The sequence below is a fragment of the Salvelinus fontinalis genome, chromosome 5, assembly GCF_029448725.1.
Source record: "Salvelinus fontinalis isolate EN_2023a chromosome 5, ASM2944872v1, whole genome shotgun sequence".
In the NCBI taxonomy this organism is placed as follows: Eukaryota; Metazoa; Chordata; class Actinopteri; order Salmoniformes; family Salmonidae; genus Salvelinus; species Salvelinus fontinalis.
The window spans coordinates 19,301,520-19,320,390 of NC_074669.1; the positions used below are offsets into that span (position 1 = coordinate 19,301,520).

The 18,871-nt window shown below is 43.3% G+C and overlaps 1 protein-coding gene across 5 annotated transcripts in view; it reads right to left on the bottom strand.

Moving 5' to 3' along the window:
- LOC129855266 (cytosolic carboxypeptidase 6-like) overlaps positions 1–18,871 on the bottom strand; it is a 461,876-nt gene that overhangs the window by 152,654 nt on the left and 290,351 nt on the right. For all 5 annotated transcript variants that reach the window (XM_055922731.1, XM_055922729.1, XM_055922728.1 and 2 more), the window contains one exon: positions 15,253–15,469. In XM_055922731.1, the coding sequence (XP_055778706.1) occupies positions 15,253–15,469 (217 nt within the window). The remainder of the gene's footprint in view (positions 1–15,252; positions 15,470–18,871) is intronic.

Here is an 18,871-nt window from a genome sequence, read left to right on the forward strand (position 1 = left end):
AAAGGAGATGGACGCTGGAAGCCCAGTGCAGCCGCTTTGTGCCTTTCCAATGCAAGTTTCAAATCATAGGGTGGCAGCTTGACGGCTCCACAATGGGCATCTATGGGATGCTATATCTGACATCCATCGTCAGAAAGGTTATTTCCTTTTCAAGTTGCCCCTCCATCCCCTTTTCTCCCTCACCCCTCAGCCTCTTCATCTCCTTCAAATCAATGGGGAAAAGTCATTGAACATCAGAAGGTAAGTCACTGAATAGATATCAGATTCTTCTCATGACAGAGCGCTTTTGTGCATGTGGATGAGACTGTTATTTTCCCTCCATGCTCTGTGGTAGCAGCGGGGGGAAATGTGAAGATTGATCTTTTACAGAGGTCTTTATGGGACAAAAGTTTAATGTCTTCAATTCATAATATAAATAATAGGTGACAGCAAGCTAAAAATCTGCCCGTCTCTACGTTGTTTCCATAGAAACCAAGGATGGATAAGGAAGGGCTGTCACCATTACTCATCCACAAATCCCTAATATTTAAACATTTTTCAGGAATGGCATAAACTTTATGACGTATGACAGGTCGAACATTCTAAATGCAGCCTGGCATGAAAGTGACATGAGTAATTTTTCTTAACATAATCCAATTATATTGGCATTGGGCTTAATGCACTTATCTTTTCTTATTGCATTCTAAAGAGATCTTTTTTTTTAATTTTTTTTTATCCCATTTTCTCCCCAATTTCTCGTGGTATCCAATCGCTAGTAATTACTACCCTGTCTCATCGCTACAACTCCCGTACGGGCACGGGAGAGACGAAGGTCGAAAGCCATGCGTCCTCCGAAGCACAACCCAACCAGCCGTACTGCTTCTTAACACAGCGCGCCTCCAACCCGGAAGCCAGCCGCACCAATGTGTCGGAGGAAACACCGTGTACCTGGCCCCCCTTGGTTGGCGCGCACTGCGCCCGGCCCGCCACAGGAGTCGCTGGAGCGCGATGAGACAAGGATATCCCTACCGGCCAAACCCTCCCTACCCCGGACGAAGCTATGCCAATTGTGCGTCGCCCCATGGACCTCCCGGTCGCGGCCGGCTGCGACAAAGCCTGGGCGCGAACCCAGAGACTCTGGTGGCGCAGTTAGCACTGCGATGCAGTGCCCTAGACCACTGCGCCACCCGGGAGGCACCTAAAGAGATCATTAAGTGTCTGCTACAGTAGCACTGATCAGAGGAGGGTCCATTCTTGGTAGAGCCATGCTCCTCTTTGGCCACAGCCCCTCTCCTTTTACTCTGCTCTCATACCTAATGAACAACTGACCATACAAACAAATTAAGACACATTTTGATTTTGCTAGGGGCTTATAGTAATACAGTACTGTATACTTGGGGAGAGTGGAGAAATATTGTGCTTTAAACAGCTTTTCGTGTGGCTCCCATTCAGAGACTATTAGGGCTAATGCATCAGACACACTACTGTGGGCAACACAGAGGAAGACAGAGATAACAGTCTGATATAGCCGACTATATGGCCTACAGAGGTTCAAGAAAAACCATCTAGAGAGAGAAATCCTCTATATGAACCACACCATTTTCATCATAAATCCTACATAACTATGGGGGCTCCCAGATGGAGCAGCGGTCTAAGGCACTGCATCTCAGTGCTAGAGGCGTCACTACAGACACCCTGGTTCAAATCCAGTCTGCATCACAACCAGCCGTGATTGGGAGTCCCATAGGGCGGCGCACAATTGGCCCAGGTTTGGCCAGTGTAGGCCGTCATTGTAAATAAGAATTTGTTTTTAACTTACTTGCCTAGTTAATTAAAATAACGGTTACATAGTCAATAGTTTGACATTTTAATTGGAATCATTTAATTCCATTTGATATCAATTGGCATTCGAAAAAGATATCTTATGTTCTTAGGACTGGCTATATTTTCAGGTAACCTCTCTTCTTTAGCAGCACAGTTGACTGCTCATTTGCATATAGCTGCCGATCTGTCACTCCAAAGTGATAACAAGCTGCTGTAAATGTGTTGCTAACTCGTTAGAATGGATTTTCTAAATAAAAATGCAATAATTACATTGAGATTCTCTCCAAAAGGAATGAGGATGGTAAGGGGAAAGCTTACAGATAACACGTTCAAAGAATCAACTAAATATTTATATCAAATTAAAAAAACAATACCTATTCCTTGAAATACAGTATTTATTTTTGCATTTCCCTCTTTATTTCAATAACTGATCAAAAGGAACTCCCACATAGAAACCAATTGATACAAGAACAAACAACTCCTACTTTTACTGCTTCTCCTGAGAACAATGTCATGCACCATTACAGTATTTCCTAACATAACCGGCGCTACACAGATGAATAGCCATGCAGATAGGAGTGAATCGACTGAAAACAACTAGAACCCCACTTGGCTGCAAGTCCAGGTGCATCTCATTGACAGCCATGTCACCCTTCCCTCCCTCCGACCCCTCCCATGCCCCCTCTCCAGTCAGGGTCCCCCTGAGACCCCCGCGCCCCGGACCCTCCAGCCTGCTCCGCTCCCGCTGTGATGAAAAGCAGGCCACAATCCCTTTCAATTTTCCCAGTCTGCCCGGGTGCCATTAAAGGCAATCGACTCAGTGAATAGAGGCACTATATCACAATATGCAGGTGCAGGCATGCTGAAGAGGAGAGACATTGTGCCTTTGGAGAGAGAGGAGCTGGCATCCATCTCTCTCAGGCAGACGCTTCAGCACTGTGAGGAGGAGCAGACACACATGCACTGGGGCTGGGGTGAGTTGACGGAGAAAGGAAAAGGAGAGAATAGAAAGTGGAGGAAAAACGGGCCCGTCACATCCTTCATTTTTTCTTTACTTCAGGTAAAAATAAGAAATGTATTTTTGTGCAACAGGGGAGTGATGTGAGGAATGTACAAGAGTATCAGTGCGGGCGGATAAGGTTCCAGGTGGGCGTGAGACGTAGAGGAGGATGACTGGAGATGTTTGTTATCAGTCGTCTCCAGTCCCCAGACATGTCAGGGCACTTGGGCAAAGCAAGGCGAGGTAGAGGGGCTGAGCCCGAAAGAGTATGGGGTTAGGGCCTGTGGCCAGGGTGGAGGCCACTGTTCTGTAGAAGACCCCAGGACCCCAGAGAGAGAGTGAGAGAGTGCTTCAGTGGCCCCCATCCCCAACCCTGACCACCCTAAACACGCTCTCACGCATTGGCTGTCCTGCCTATGACTGCCTCAAGGCCCAATGTGTTTTATTTATAGTGAGGCTGCCTCTTGTTGTTTAATTAATCAGGTACACTACTTCCTCTCCTCACGTGTGTTTATCTTGCTGTGGCCAGCAGCATCTGAGGATGTCTTGTGTGTGACAGACAGGCTCATGAAAAAAAGATAAGACTGTGATGAAGATCAGACTTGTGTAAGTCTCGGAGGCTTTAGAGTTTTTAAAAGTTTTTATGCACTGCAGGGATGGATGCTCCTTTCATTGACTCTTATCCTCACATTCAATTCCATGGCAGTACATCTCACCCACACCGACATACTAGAGGGGTCGTTCCACGATGAAAGTGCCTTTAAAAGTGCCTAAACCTAATTTTGAATTTTAAAAGCCTGTTACATTGAATGAAGTGCCCTTTAATATAGACCACATGGAAAATTCAATAAATTAAGAGTCTATTTCCCAAACGCTATATCCACCAATTTTTCACATTTGTGTTTTTTTCATCAGAAATGATTGCTTGTGGCCTCCGAGTGGTGCAGCGGTCTAAGGCAATGCATCGCAGTGCTTGAGGCATCACTACAGACCCGGGTTCGATCCCGGGCTGTGTCAGAGCCGGCCGTGACCGGGAGACCCATGAGGCGGCGCACAATTGGCACAGCGTCGTCCGGGTTAGGGCAAGGTTTGGCTGGTAGAGATTTCCTTGTCCAATCTCGCTCTAGGGCCGGGCCGGGCGCCTTCAAGCTGGACGTTGTTTCCTCCGACACATTGGTGCGGCTGGCTTCCAGGTTAAGCGAGCAAAAATACAAACGCAACATGTAAAGTGTTGGTCCCATGTTTCAGCTGAATTAAAAGATCTCAGAAATGTTCCATACGCACAAAAAGCGTATTTCTTACAAATTGTGTGCACAAATTTGTTTACATCCCTGTTAGTGATCATTTCTTCTTTGCCAAGATAATCCATCCACCTGACAGGTGCGGCATATCCAGAAGCTGATTAAACAGAATGTCATTACACAGGTGCACCTTGTGCTGGGGACAATAAAAGTTCACTCTAAAATGTGCAGTTTTGTCACACAACACAATGCCACAGATGTCTCAAGGGAGCGTGCAATTGGCATGCTGACTGTAGGAATAGTATAGTTGAACATGAGCTCCTTACGACAGAATGTAATTGTTTTGTTGTTGAAAAGTTACACTACACAAAAGGTACTCATTTGGTGGAACGACCCAGAGAGCTCCAACTGTCTGGCTACAACTACTATGCTATGGCAACAGTGGAGAGAAGTACTGAGTGCTGTATATCAGGCTTGAGGACTTCAGTTTGTTCAGCCTTTCTGAGTAAAAAAAACATACTTCATAAACAATTATTCTCACACGTATGTTGAGGTCTAGGCTATAACTGCAGGCAGGGATAAAAAGGACTAGGTTTCTGATGATGATTTCAGAAACAAATTTGTCTGTATCGATCTATACAGTATTGAAGATTCTAAACCAGAGCAAGATAATCTTCCCCTGTGGAATTAGACACACAGACACATAGGACCTGTCCCCAGACCAACTGGGCCACATACACACTATCATCCTTCTCGGTAACGTTTGACAGGCTGAAGGTCCCAGAAATACACTAGTATCACACCCTTATCTGCAGCTCAAAAGACATGATAGGAGGGAGTGATAATGAATATCCATCTCCAAATTGAATGAGCATACTACAGGCTATGTATTTTTCTCCCCATTCAGCTGAAGCATTCAGAGCATAGCATCCTCATCTGCCAGACAGGCGCCACAACCTCTCCTCCCTATACCTAAATATGTTTTTCGCCCATTTACAACAAATTAAGTTTCCATCAAAGTAAATTTCAAGCTTGGCTGCATTCGGAGGGAGAGCAAATCTTTTCATAAATGTTCATTATTTTCTCCTAACAAATTATCTACTGTAAAGCTCGCTCCTCTCTCCCCCTTCTCTCTCTCTCTCTCTCTCTCTCCCGTATCTCTCTCTCTCACCCTCTCTCGCCCCCCTCCCCCCTCTTTTCTCTCTTTTTCTTTCCAGGGTCCCAGGTATGGATCTAGGAATGGAAAGCAATTACACTGTCAGAAAAGTATATCCTGACTTATTAAAAAACTTTTTTTATTTTCCTTTGACACATGGGAGAGGAGGCCTTGACAACAAAATTATACAGATACTTTTTTTTTTACATGCAGAGTCCTCCATCCATGGAGTCATCTAGAAAGCAGTGGTTAGTAAATATTAATTGGCGGGCGGCAGAGAGAGAGATAGACGGCAGTACAGAGCTCTGCGGCTGGCATTAGAATTCTCCGAGAGAGTGAGACTGAACACTGCAGGGGCTCCATTTGAGAAAGCTTCACTCTTCCTCTGTCACTCGATAACTCAGTTCCCCAACCACCTCCACATGACTCCAACGCTGCCCTGCCTGCCGTTAGGCAGTACCTACAGTACCCACCTCCCTCCACAGAGCCTTTCTCAATCAGAAACGTTGAGTCGGGGTCCGGTGTATGACATTACAGGCTATTCAGATATAGGCAAACACTATTCCTCTAGTTCAGGGTGACAGCAAGACGTCAGAACTAAATACCATCTATTCCCTCGACCTGTTCCTAAGTACTTCCACTTATTACTGTTGCTGTATGTGATATTGTGCTCTCAGCTCATACAGATGATAATGAAGGTAGATTGGCAGGCGGTCTGATGGTGGACCAACAATAATAATAATAATCGTTTGGTCAACAGTTGGAGAGCTCTCCAAATTAGAACGCCATCATAGAATCATTCATAAAAGAACCAACATGTCAACAGTATCCTTGAACGGGGGATGTGAAAGAGTGGGCAGACAAAGAAGAGCAGGATGCTTCATGATATTGCGAGAGACACTTTGGCTGCTGTTAAGCCAGTAAATGACTAGACTTCATGCAATTACCCAGCAGCCTGGTTTCAGACGGCACAGCCATCCATCCGCCATGCAGTCGGAAAGACAAGCCTAGTCTCCCTCTCTTCTCTAGCATCAGCTACTAACGTTCCAGTCAGTCTGACCTTATCTCCTAGTGGAAGGTAAAGTCGCTATTGATTAAATCTTGGCACAGAGTGTACAAACACAGTGATAAGCCCAGCAGACCGCCACAGTGCCAACTCCGTGGGCCAAAGGCCCCTCTCATCCTTTATTCCCACTAACAGGCACCAGGAGACAGTCCACTACAGCCTGTCTGCAGGAGACCCGGCGACCATTAGGACCGCAGAATATCACCTTCCCAGACCAGCACATCATTTCCATCTTCCCCACGCCTCCCCCTCCTTGGAGCCTTTGGATGGAGGAGCCTCATAAAAGTAAATGTGAGCTGCCGGATTCCACAGAGCTCTGAACGTTTGAAAGTGACATCCACAGGGCACTGTGGAAGAACTATTATTGTAGACGAGCTCGGTTTTGTGAAGCATTCAGCATTCCTAAAGGAGCAAAGGGTGTTGTGGATATTACAGCAAGCATTGTGTAAGCTCCATTACAACCATGTCCGTTTATTGTTTCCCTAAGTCAAATTTGAGGAACTTCTTTTCGTTATTTTAGCTGCACACTTCAAAATTAAACAAATCCTGTGTGTTGCACAATACTTTTATGGTGATTATTTCCTCTTGAAATATGATACGTATTGTGAAACTTAGTGGTGGCAGGTGAGGGGTGCAGGCTTAAGGATGGCCATCGACTCCTCACTCTCATTTGCACATTCATCTTAGATACGGGCTGCAGATACGGGCGGCTTTTTCAGAGGTAAAAAAAATGGTATCACAGTTGGCCATCATGACAGGAAAGGAATGATAAAAGTGCTTTCACTGAAACTCCTACTCTGCCCATAAGAAAATGCTTTGTCAGTGTGTGTACTAGCACCAATACTGGGCCCTGACTGTCTTTTTAGTAGTCAATACAAAATAAATGGTGGAATAGTTTTATTAAGGAAACTTATACGTGGAGTGTGTACACTTGTTAGCAGAGAAAGGTCCAGGCAGAATCCATTCTGTCTCCATGGACTTGTCCCTCACACAACAGTCAAGGAATGGATTGCAGGAGAAATGTTCAGACAGTGAGAGAACAGGGGAATGGATACAGTGCATGACCCTTCCACAGAAACTCTATAAAACCCTGTATAAAATCCACTAGTCCATCACAGACCTGTAGACCATCACAAAGAATGTGTTAGGGTACAAGTAGCAAGAAAGACATCAGCTATATCAGTAAAGTCTGTCTTAAAAGAGACTAAGGAAAGAAACCTCTGACCATGAAAAAAAGCCTGAGCTGCCTGTTCTGCTGTTTCAAGTTGTCACACATGAACAGAGGTTTTTCAAACCTCATCCCACATCTCATTGATTGACACCTGGGCAAATGCAGATGGCAAACAGATTTCCATACACTCACTGACACAAACTGCTTAGTATGCTTAGTCTTCACCTGGCACATACGCCATCAAAGCAGTTTTACTACTGGTCCCTGCAGCAGATCTAGGTGCTATAAAAACTGACTGCATGTAAAGGGAGTGGGGAAAAGTGAAAGACAACGATAAGGGGATGGTAGAGAGACGGAGGCTGAAAGGCAATACGCAGTTCAAGCATTTGTTATTATCCCAGAAGTGCAATTATAGTAGTCCTCCCCTATTACAGTGGAGCTATGTTATCTCTATGTGTTTGTTGGAGATGAGGCATCACAATTACTGCAGCTGTTTATTGGTAGGCAGGTAGACCTAGTGTGTTACAGCAGCTTGGCCCTGAGGCCTGCTTCCCTGTGTCTGCTTGTCTTCCACTCTCAAAGTCTGTCACTCTAAGTCGACTTCGTCTCCCACTCATCTTTTCTAGCTTTGTTTCCTTTCCCTGAGACAGCAGCAAATGTACTCACACACTTTACAGTCCCTCATCCCTCCAACAATGAGGGACAGTTCATCTGTTAAATCTAAGTAGAAGAGGGGGTTTAAATAGATTTTTTTTTTTTCTTTATTAAACAAGCACACATAAAACTTGAAAAAGAAAAACAGTTGAAGTAAGAAGTTTGCATACACCTTATCCAAATATATTTAAACTCAGTTTTTCACAATTCCTGACCTTTAATCCTAATAAAAATTCCCTGTCTTAGGATCACCACTTTATTTTAAGAATGTGAATTGTCAGAATAATAGTAGAGAGTGATTTATTTCAGCTTTTATTTCTTTCATCACATTCCCAGTCAGACGTTTACATACACTAAATTAGTATTTGGTAGCATTGCCTTTAAATTATTTAATTTGGGTCAAACATTTTGGGTAGCCTTCCACAAGCTTCCCACAATAAGTTGGGTGACTTTTGGCCTATTCCTCCTGACAGAGCTGGTGTAACTGAGTCAGGTTTGTAGGCCTCCTTGCTCGCACATGCGTTTCAGTTCTGCCCACAAATTTTCTATAGGATTGAGGTCAGGGCTTTGTGATGGCCAATCCAATACCTTGACTTTGTTGTCCTTAAGCCATTTTGCAACAACTTTGGAAGTATGCTTGGGGTCATTGTTCATTTGGAAGACCCATTTGCAACCAACCACGGTTGGGATGGTATTCTTCGGCTTGCAAGCCTCCCCCTTTTTCCTCCAAACATAACGATAGTCATTATGGCCAAAGTTCTATTTTTGTTTCGTCAGACCAGAGGACATTTCTCCAAAAAGTACGATCTTTGTCCCCATGTGCAGTTGCAAACCGTAGTCTGGCATTTTTATGGCAGTTTTGGAGCAGTGGCTTCTTCCTTGCTGAGTGGCCTTTCAGGTTATGTCGATATAGGACTTGTTTTACTGTGGATATAGATAATTTTGTACCTGTTTCCTCCAGCATCTTCACGAGGTCCTTTGCTGTTGTTCTGGGATTGATTTGCACTTTTCGCACCAAAGTACATTCATCTCTAGGAGACAGAACGCATCTCCTTCCTGAGCGGTGTGAAGGCTGCGTGGTCCCATGATGTTTATACTTGCGCACTATTGTTTGTACAGATGAATGTGGTACCTTCAGGCGTTTGGAAATTGCTCCCAAGGATGAACCAGACTTGTGGAGGTCTACAATTTCTTTCTGAGGTCTTGGCTGATTTCTTTTGATTTTCCCATGATGTCAAGCAAAGAGGCGCTGAGTTTGAAGGTAGGCCTTGAAATACATCCACAGGTACACATCCAATTGACTCAAATTATGTCAATTAGCCTACAGAAGCTGACATTAACTTCTTGCAACTATAGGGGGTGCTGTTTTGCATTAGCATAATTTTCTCTACAGATTAAACTGCCTAGTACTCAATTCTTGCTCGTACAATATGCATATTATTGTTATTATTGGATAGAAAACACTCTCTAGTTTCTATAGCCGTATGAATTATGTCTCTGAGTGGAACAGAACTCATTCTACAGCACTTTTCCTCCCAGTGAGTGAGTTTTCAGAACTCTTGGCCTCTGGTTCCAGATCAGTTTTAAAGCCACTGTAGATCCTATGAGGATACAAACACTGCCCACGCCTTTCTCTAGATGTCAGTAAGTGGTGACAATTTGAATGGAGTCGATTGCGCAATCATGGGCCTTATAAATGACCAAATACCGGAAGTAGCGTTCCTTTGGACTCTGCGCTCAACGCAAGAAGGATATCTGACTGGCCTTTTTCCAAGCCTTGGTTTAGCCAGTAATATAGCGTCGGTCATCCTTTTACTCGTTATAGGTGTTAGAAACATCATAAGGTAGTTAATTTAAACTGTTTTATAGCAATTTATATCCGTTTAGTGCAATTTTGAGGCATTGCTTTGTAATACAATTTGAAGCTCCGGGCACGTTTCGGGGTCCCGGTCGTACGTTAGTGGGCATTTCGACGGACAAGTGGACATCTTTCGACCAAAAGAAGATTAGACCCAAGAAAGGATTCATTGCCCAAGATTCTGATGGGAGAACAGCTCATAGTAAGAACAATTTATGATGATAAATCATGTTTCTGTCGAAAAATGTTAAACGCTTATGCCGCCATTTTGTTTGCTATAGCTTCGCTTGGCGCAACCTGTATTGAAAAGTAAGGATAATTAAAAAAATGTAATTCCGCGATTGTATTAAGAATTAAATTGTCTATCAATCGCTGTCCACCCTGTATTTTTTAGTCAAGTTTATGAGTATTTATGTATAAGACTAGATCACTGTCTAATATGGTGCACGACATTTTCTGACCAGCTGAGCTACTTTTGTCATTGTCTAACCATGATTTTGGTGGCTAAATATGCACATTTTCGAACAAACTCTATATGTATGTTGTAATATGATGTTACAGGAGTGTCATCTGAAGAATTCTGAGAAGGTTAGTGAAAAAATTAATATATTTTGGCGATGATAACGATATCGCTCTCTTTGGCTTGAATCAGTGCTCGGGTAACGTTTGCATATGTGGTATGCTAATATAACGATTTATTGTGTTTTCGCCGTAAAACACTTAGAAAATCTGAAATGTTGTCTGAATTCACAAGATCTGTGTCTTTCCATTGCTATGTGCTGTGTATTTTTAAGAAATGTTTTATGATGAGTAAATTGGTAATACAAGTTGCTCTTTGTAGTAATTCTAGGAGCTTTGGTGAGATTTGTGATGGTGGCGGCAATGGCAAACAATGATTTATACCTGAAATATGCACATTTTTCTAACAAAACCTATCCTATACCATAAATATGTTATCAGACTGTCATCTGATGAGTTTTTTTTTTGGTTAGTGGCTATCAATATCTTAGTTTAGCCGAATTGGTGATAGCTACTGGTGTTGAGAGAAAATGGTGGACAAAGAAAAATGGTGATTTTTGCTAACGTGTTTAGCTAATAGATTTACATATTTTGTCTTCCCTGTAAAACATTTTAAAAATCTGAAATGGTGGCTTTATTCACAGGATCTGTATCTTTCATTAGGTGTCTTGGACTTGTGATTTAATGATATTTAGATGCTACTATTTAATTGTGACGCTATGCTAGCGATGCTAATCAGTGTGGGGGGGGGGGGGGGTGCTCCCGGACCCGGGGTAGAGGCTCGTGAAAGGTCAACCTTAGGGGAAGTAAACTTCTGACTTCAACTGTACATGTACATTAGTAAATTCAAGGAGGATAACACACAAAGTCTATGACTTATTTCCATTGTGGTCCTCTTGTGACAAAATTGCTCGGCAAGATTGGCAACACAGTGTTACACAGTATGGCAGCGAAACATACAGTGGCTTGCAAAAGTATTCACCTCCCTTGGCATTTTTCCTATTTTGTTGCCTCATAACCTGGAATTAAAATAGATTTTTTGTAGGGGGTTGTATAATTTGATTTATACAACATGCTTACCACTTTGAAGATGCAAAATTTTTTAAATTGTGAAATAAACAAGAAATAAGACAAAAAAACTGAAAACTTGAGCGTGCATAACTATTCACCCCACCAAAGTCAATACTTTGTAGAGCAACCTTTTGCAGCAACTACAGTTGCAAGTCTCTTGGGGTAAGTCTCTATAAGCTTGGCATATCTAGCCACTGGGATTTTTGCCCATTCTTCAAGGAAAAACTGCTCCAGCTCTTTCAAGTTGGATGGGTTCCGCTGTTATACAGCAATCTTTAAGTCATACCACAGATTCTTAATTGGATTGAGGTCTGTGCTTTGACTAGGCCATTCCAAGACATTTAAACCACTCGAGTGTTGCATTAGCAGTATGCTTAGGGTCATTGCCTTGCTGGAAGGTGAACCCCCGTCCCAGACTCAAATCTCTGAAAGACTGAAACAGGTTTCCTTCAATAATTTCTGGATTTAGCGCCATCCATCATTCCTTCAATTCTGACCAGTTTCCCAGTCCCTGCTGATGAAAAACATACCCACAGCATGATGCTGCCACCATCATGCTTCACTGTGGGGATGGTGTTCTCGGGGTGATGGGAGGTGTTGGGTTTGCGCCAGACATAGCATTTTCCTTGATGGCCTAAAAGCTCAATTTTAATTTAATCTAACCAGAGTACCTTCTTTTTTTATTTGGGGAGTCTCCCACATGCCTTTTGGCGAACACCAAAAGTGTTTGCTTATTTTTTTCTTTAAGCAATGGCTCTTTTCTGGCCACTCTTCCGTAAAGCCCAGCTCTGTGAAGTGTACGGCTTAAAGTGGTCCAATGGACAGATACTCCAACCTCTGCTGTGGAGCTATCCAGCTCCTTCAGGGTTATCTTTGGTCTCTTTGTTGCCTCTCTGATTAATGCCTTCCTTGCCTGGTCTGTGAGTTTTGGTGGACGGCCCTCTCTTGGCAGGTTTGTTGTGGTGCCATATTCTTTCAATTTTTGAATAATGGATACCTACCACTCTGGGATGTTCAAAGTTTCAGATTTTTTTTATAACCCAACCCTGATCTGTACTTCTCCACAACTTTGTCCCTGACCTGTTTGGAGAGCTCCTTGGTCTTCATGGTGCCGCTTGCTTGGTGGTGCCCCTTGCTTAGTGGTGTTGCAGACTCTGGGGCCTTTCAGAACAGGTGTATATATACTGAGATCATGTGACAGATCACATGACACTTAGATTGCACACAGGTGGACTTTATTTAACTAATTATGTGACTTCTGAAGGTAATTGGTTGCACCAGATCATATTTTGTGTTTCATAGCAAAGGGGGTGAATACATATGCACGCACCACTTTTAATTTCAATTGAATTTTTTGAAACAAGTAATTTTTTTAAATTTCACTTCACCAATTAGGATTATTTTGTGTATGTCCATTACATGAAATCTAAATAAAAATCGATTTAAATTACAGGTTGAAATGCAACAAAATAGGAAAAATTCCAAGGGGGGTGAATATCTTTGCAAGGCACTGTATAAAAAACGAATACAAGAAACACATCTATTTCATTATTGCAGTTACATCGTAGGGAACATTCATATGGGCACACAAGTTTTTAACCTTCTTTTTAAAGCTGCCCAGAGAGAACATCGTTTTTATGGGCACTCTGAGGTTCCTGTATACAAGAAAGCATATTTCCCAGCATTACTCCTGAACCTGTAGAGCACACATTAGCAACACCTGATCTGGTGCTGTGGTTGTGTGCATCCCTAACATGGGGAAAGTTATCAGTCCAATATCTAGGGGCAGAACCATAAATAATCCTGTTAACCAGACCCAGTGTAATCTGGGACACCCTAGCCTCAACAGGCAGCCAGTTGAGTACCTGAAAGTAGCTATATGTGAGTATGTGGAATCACCTTCAATATTACCTTGATCAGCTTGTTCTGGGCTATCTGGAGCTTCCCCATCAGAAGCTTAAATAAGCCCCAAAACCAGAGTAGCGTAGTTAAAATGCCATTGAATCAGGGCAGTGGCTAGTACTCTCATTGAGTCCTTATCAAGCAGCTTGGACATTCTTGCCCAAAACTTGGTCCTAGCATTACATTTCCCTAGCATTTTATTGGCCATGCCTACACCCCCCAAGCTTCCATCAAGGATACAGCCCAGGTAGCTAACAGAGGTTTTTAAAGTAAATGTGGAGGAACTGTGTCACTGACAAATTCCAGCCCTGAAGATCTGACAAGCACTTCCAGGCTCATTCTGGGCTGAAACAATCTAAGCATCTGCTGATTTATAATCACGCCTCAAATGTGTAGTTACGTCTTTGAAATGTAGCTTTCCAATCAGTTCCATTTGGTGCTATGACTAGCCTAAGAGCAAGCCATACCTAATGATCAGAAATAATGAGCATTGTAAAGCACTTTCTATCTTATGCCTTCATGCACAAGTTAAACTGAGAGTGAGAGCCTGATTGAAAATGATATTATTCATGATAAGGCACTCAGTCAAGGTCACTGGTGAATGTCACACTAAATGGCGAGTCTTTTGTCTTAAACCCTGATGATTTACTATAGGTCCATGGAGTCTACATCTGAAAGGGCAACTGTATGTGTAGATATGCACATGTGATCTGTGTATGTGTGTGTGTGTGTGCGTGTGGAGTATATTATCTCCATACACGTATAGTAAGCTCCACCAGCAAACATGTATCATGTGGCTGTGTGGAGCCACTAGAGGGACTGGGGCTCTTTACTGCAGCTGACGGAAAGGTCCCCTCATCCCTCTCTCATTGCAGGTCGTAATGAGAGGGCTGGGCCAGGCTGTCAAAGACCCAGGACCACAGGACATTAAAAGACAAATAAGGCCATAAAACATCTCTATGACTATGCATACTAATCTTTAGACCGAGTGCCAACTCACTCTGTTTTATGTCTGAATTCATCACAAAGTGCCAGTGCGGCATAAAAGCAGAACTAATACTCTACACTTTCAAGCCCTCATTTGTACTTGAAAGTGTGATAGGACAGTGGGAAGCATACAAATACAATTCAATTTAATTCTAATTCTATGATGGGAACTATGGAAGGAATATGCTGATGCCCGTTCTTGTCTTTGTTGCCAATTCTGGGCTCCTATTGGTTGAGATATCCACATCATCAACATCATCTGCCCTTCAAACCAAATTTCATAAATATTTGACTCATTTTTATCAATAAATGCAATTTCATCATTGGTGCTTGCAGCTAGCTTTCCTTGACAAATGTAAAAAAAGAAAAAAAAAGAACTCTCAAGCATTTCTAATGAGTTTTTCTCCTACAATTATTTGATAAGAGCAAACAGTACTGCAGGCAGCGTGCATGATCCAGTACCTGCTCCTGTGAGAGGTGAGAGCTCTCCTGATTACACGCAGCAGTGCTATCCCTCAAAGGGCAACCAGCGTGCAGTGCTGCACAGGCACAACACAGAGAAACACACTCTGGCTGGCTCCCCCAGCCTCCACACCACACCTCCTAGCACAGTCAAGGACGCTACTCCTGTCCTCTCTCAGGCTACAATCACACAGAGTTGAACAGTCATACTGATAACATGAAAAGGTTAGGAGGACTGCTGGACCTGGGCTGGGGGCTCTCTGGTATTCTGTGGAAACGGTATGATGAGGGAGAGATGACACACAACGACACAAACACACACATGTATATGCATGCAAGCACGCACACACACACTCACTCACCACACTGAGCCCCAGCTGCTCTCTCTGCAGGTAGTCCAGGTTCCTGCGCTCTAAGCTGTCCAGGTAGTGCTGCAGTCTGGTATAGGTGTAGGGGTAGCAGTAGGCAAACTGGTACACATCATCCTCTCGGTCAAAGCAGAAGGCGAAGGACATCACATAGTTCCTCCGATGGTCAGGGCAACGGTAGTAGTACACATTCTTAGCTGGGAGTCTTTGCCTGCAAGGACAGAAGGACATATGATAAAGGATTTACTGTGAATTCATCTCTCATATACAATACAAGAGAATCATTCATATGGTATAAATCTTTACATATTGGAGAAAAAAAACATTTTTATTTAACCTTTATTTAACCAGGTAAGTTAGTTGAGAACAAGTTCTCATTTACAACTGCGACCTAGCCAAGATAAAGCAAAGCAGTGCGACACAAACAACAACACAGAGTTACACATGGAAAAAACAAGCGTACAGTCAATAACACAAAATAAAATAAAATACTCTATATACAGTGTGTGCAAATGGCGTGCGGAGGTAAGGCAATGAATAGTCCATAGTAGCGAAGTATTTACAGTTTAGCAAATGAACACTGGAGTGATAGATGAGCAGATGATGATGTGCAAGTAGAAATACTGGTGTGCAAAAGAGAAGAAAAGTAAATAAAAACAATATGGGGATGAGGTAGGTAGATTGGGTAGGCTATTTACAGATGAGCTATGTACAGCTGCAGCGATCGGTTAACTGCTCAGATGTTTAAAGTTAGTAAAAGATGTTTAAAGTTAGAGAGGGAAATATAAGTCTCCAGCTTCAGCGATTTTTGCAATTCATTCCAGTCATTTGCAGCAGAGAACTGGAAGGAAAGGCGGCCAAAGGAGATGTTGGCTTTGGGGACGACCAGGGAGATATACCTGCTGGAGCGCATGATACGGGTGGGTGTTGTTATCGTGACCAGTGAGCTGAGATAAGGAGGAGCTTTACCTAGCATAGACTTATAGATGACCTAGAGCCAGTGGGTCTGGCAACGAATATGTAGCGAGGGCCAGCCGACTAGAGCATACAGGTCGCAGTGGTGGGTGATATAAGGGGCTTTGGTGACAAAACGGATGGCACTGTGATAGACTGCATCCAATTTGCTGAGTAGAGTATTGGAAGCTATTTTGTAAATGACATCGCTGAAGTCGAGGATCGGTAGGATAGTCAGTTTTACGAGGGTATGTTTGGCGGCTTGAGTGAAGGAGGCTTTGTTGCGAAATAGTAACCCGATTCTAGTTTTAATTTTGGATTGGAGATGCTTAATATGAGTCTGGAAGGAGAGTTTACAGTCTAGCCAGACACCTAGGTATTTGTAGTTGTCCACATATTCTAAGTCAGAATCGTCCAGAGTAGTGATGCTAGTCGAGCGGGCGGGTGCGGGCAGCGAACGGTTGAAAAGCATGCATTTGGTTTTATTAGTGTTAAAGAGCAGTTGGAAGCCACGGAAGGAGTGTTGTATGGCATTGAAGCTCGTTTGGAGGTTTGTTAACACAGTGGAAGGGCCAGATGTATACAGAATGGTGTCGTCTGCTTAGAGGTGGATCAGGGAATCACCCGCAGCAAGAGCGACATCATTGATATATACAGAGAAAAGAGTCTGCCCAAGAATTGAACCCTGTGGTACCCCCATAGAGACTGCCAGAGGTCCGGACAACAGGCCCTCCGATTTGACACACTGAACTCTGTCTGAGAAGTAGTTGGTGAACCAGGCGAGGCAGTCATTTGAGAAACCAAGGCTGTTGAGTCTGCCGATAAGGATACGGTGATTGACAGAGTCGAAAGCCTTGGCCAGGTCGATGAAGACGGCTGCACAGTACTGTCTTTTATCGATGGCGGTTATGATATCGTTCAGTACCTTGAGCGTGGCTGAGGTGCACCCGTGACCAGCTCGGAAACCGGATTGCACAGCGGAGAAGGTACGGTGGGATTCGAAATGGTCAGTGATCTGTTTATTAACTTGGCTTTTGAAGACTAGAAAAGCAGGGCAGGATGGCTATAGGTCTGTAACAGTTTGGGTCTAGAGTGTCACCCCCTTTGAAGAGGGGGATGAGCGTGGCAGCTTTCCAATCTTTAGGAATCTCAGACGATACGAAAGAGAGGTTGAACAGACTAGTAATAAGGGTTGCAACAATGGTGGTGGATATTTTTAGAAAGAGAGGGTCCAGATTGTCTAGCCCAGCTGATTTGTACGGGTCCAGGTTTTGCAGCTCCTTCAGAAAATCTGCTATCTGGATTTGGGTGAAGGAGAAGCTGGGGAGGCTTGGGGAAGTAGCTGCGGGGGGTGCGGAGCTGCTGTCCAGGGTTGGGGTAGTCAGGGAGAGTTTGACAGTGATGAGGGGTGGTCGTTTGACCGCGGACCCATATCGAATGCAGGCAATGAGGCAGTGATCGCTGAGATCCTGATTGAAAACAGCAGAGGGGTATTTGGAGGGCAAGTTGGTCAGGATAATATCTATGAGGGTGCCCATGTTTACGGATTTAGGGTTGTACCTGGTGGGTTCCTTGATAATTTGTGTGAGATTGAGGGCATCTATCTTAGATTGTAGGACTGCCGGGGTGTTAAGCATATCCCAGTTTAGGTCACATAGGAAAATGAACTCTAAAGATAGATGGGTTGCAATCATTTCACATATGGTGTCCAGGGCACAGCTGGGGGCTGAGGGGGGTCATTAATAGGCGGCAACAGTGAGAGACTTATTTCTGGAGAGATTAATTTTTAAAATTAGAAGCTCAAACTGTTTGGGCATAGACCTGGAAAGTATGACAGAACTTTGCAGGATATCTCTGCAGTAGATTGCAACTCCTCCCCCTTTGGCAGTTCTATCTTGACGGACAATGTTGTAGTTGGGGATGGAAATCTCAAAATGTTTGGTGGCATCCTTAGCCAGGATTCAGACACAGCAAGGACATCAGGGTTGGCGGAGTGTGCTAAAGCAGTGAGTAAAACAAACTTAGGGAGGAGGGTTCTGATGTTAACTTCTTGACGCTAGGGGCCAGATTTTTATTTTATTTTTTAAATAACGTTCACAAAGTAAACAGACTATTTCTCAGGCCCATATCGTAGAATATGCATATAATTTACAGATTAGGATAGAAAACACTCCAATACTGTCAAAATATTGTCTGTGAGTATAACAAAACTGATTTTGCAGGTAAAAACCTGAGGAAATCCACCCCGGAAGTGCATTTTTCTTTGTATCCCTGTTTCATTGCCTGCCACTCTTCCATTTAAAGGGGTATCAACCAGATTCCTTTTCAAATAGCTTCCTCAGGCTGTGACCAGGCTTTAGACATAGTTTCAGGCTTTTATTTTGAAAAATGAGCGAGATTTTTCAAAACGAGTCAGGTGTCCTTTGATTAGTTCCTGCGCGCGAGAGGGATAGCTCGACATTTACTTTCTCTCTTTTATTGAATAGGATACCGTCCGGTTGAAATATTATCGATTATGTATGTTAACCTGTTGAGGATGGGGGCGCTGTTGAGACTATTTATGCTAATTGGGTAATTTTTGAAACGGCTTCCCACAAAATCCTTGATCGTACAATATGCATATTATTATTATTATTGGATAGAAAACAGTCTATAGTTT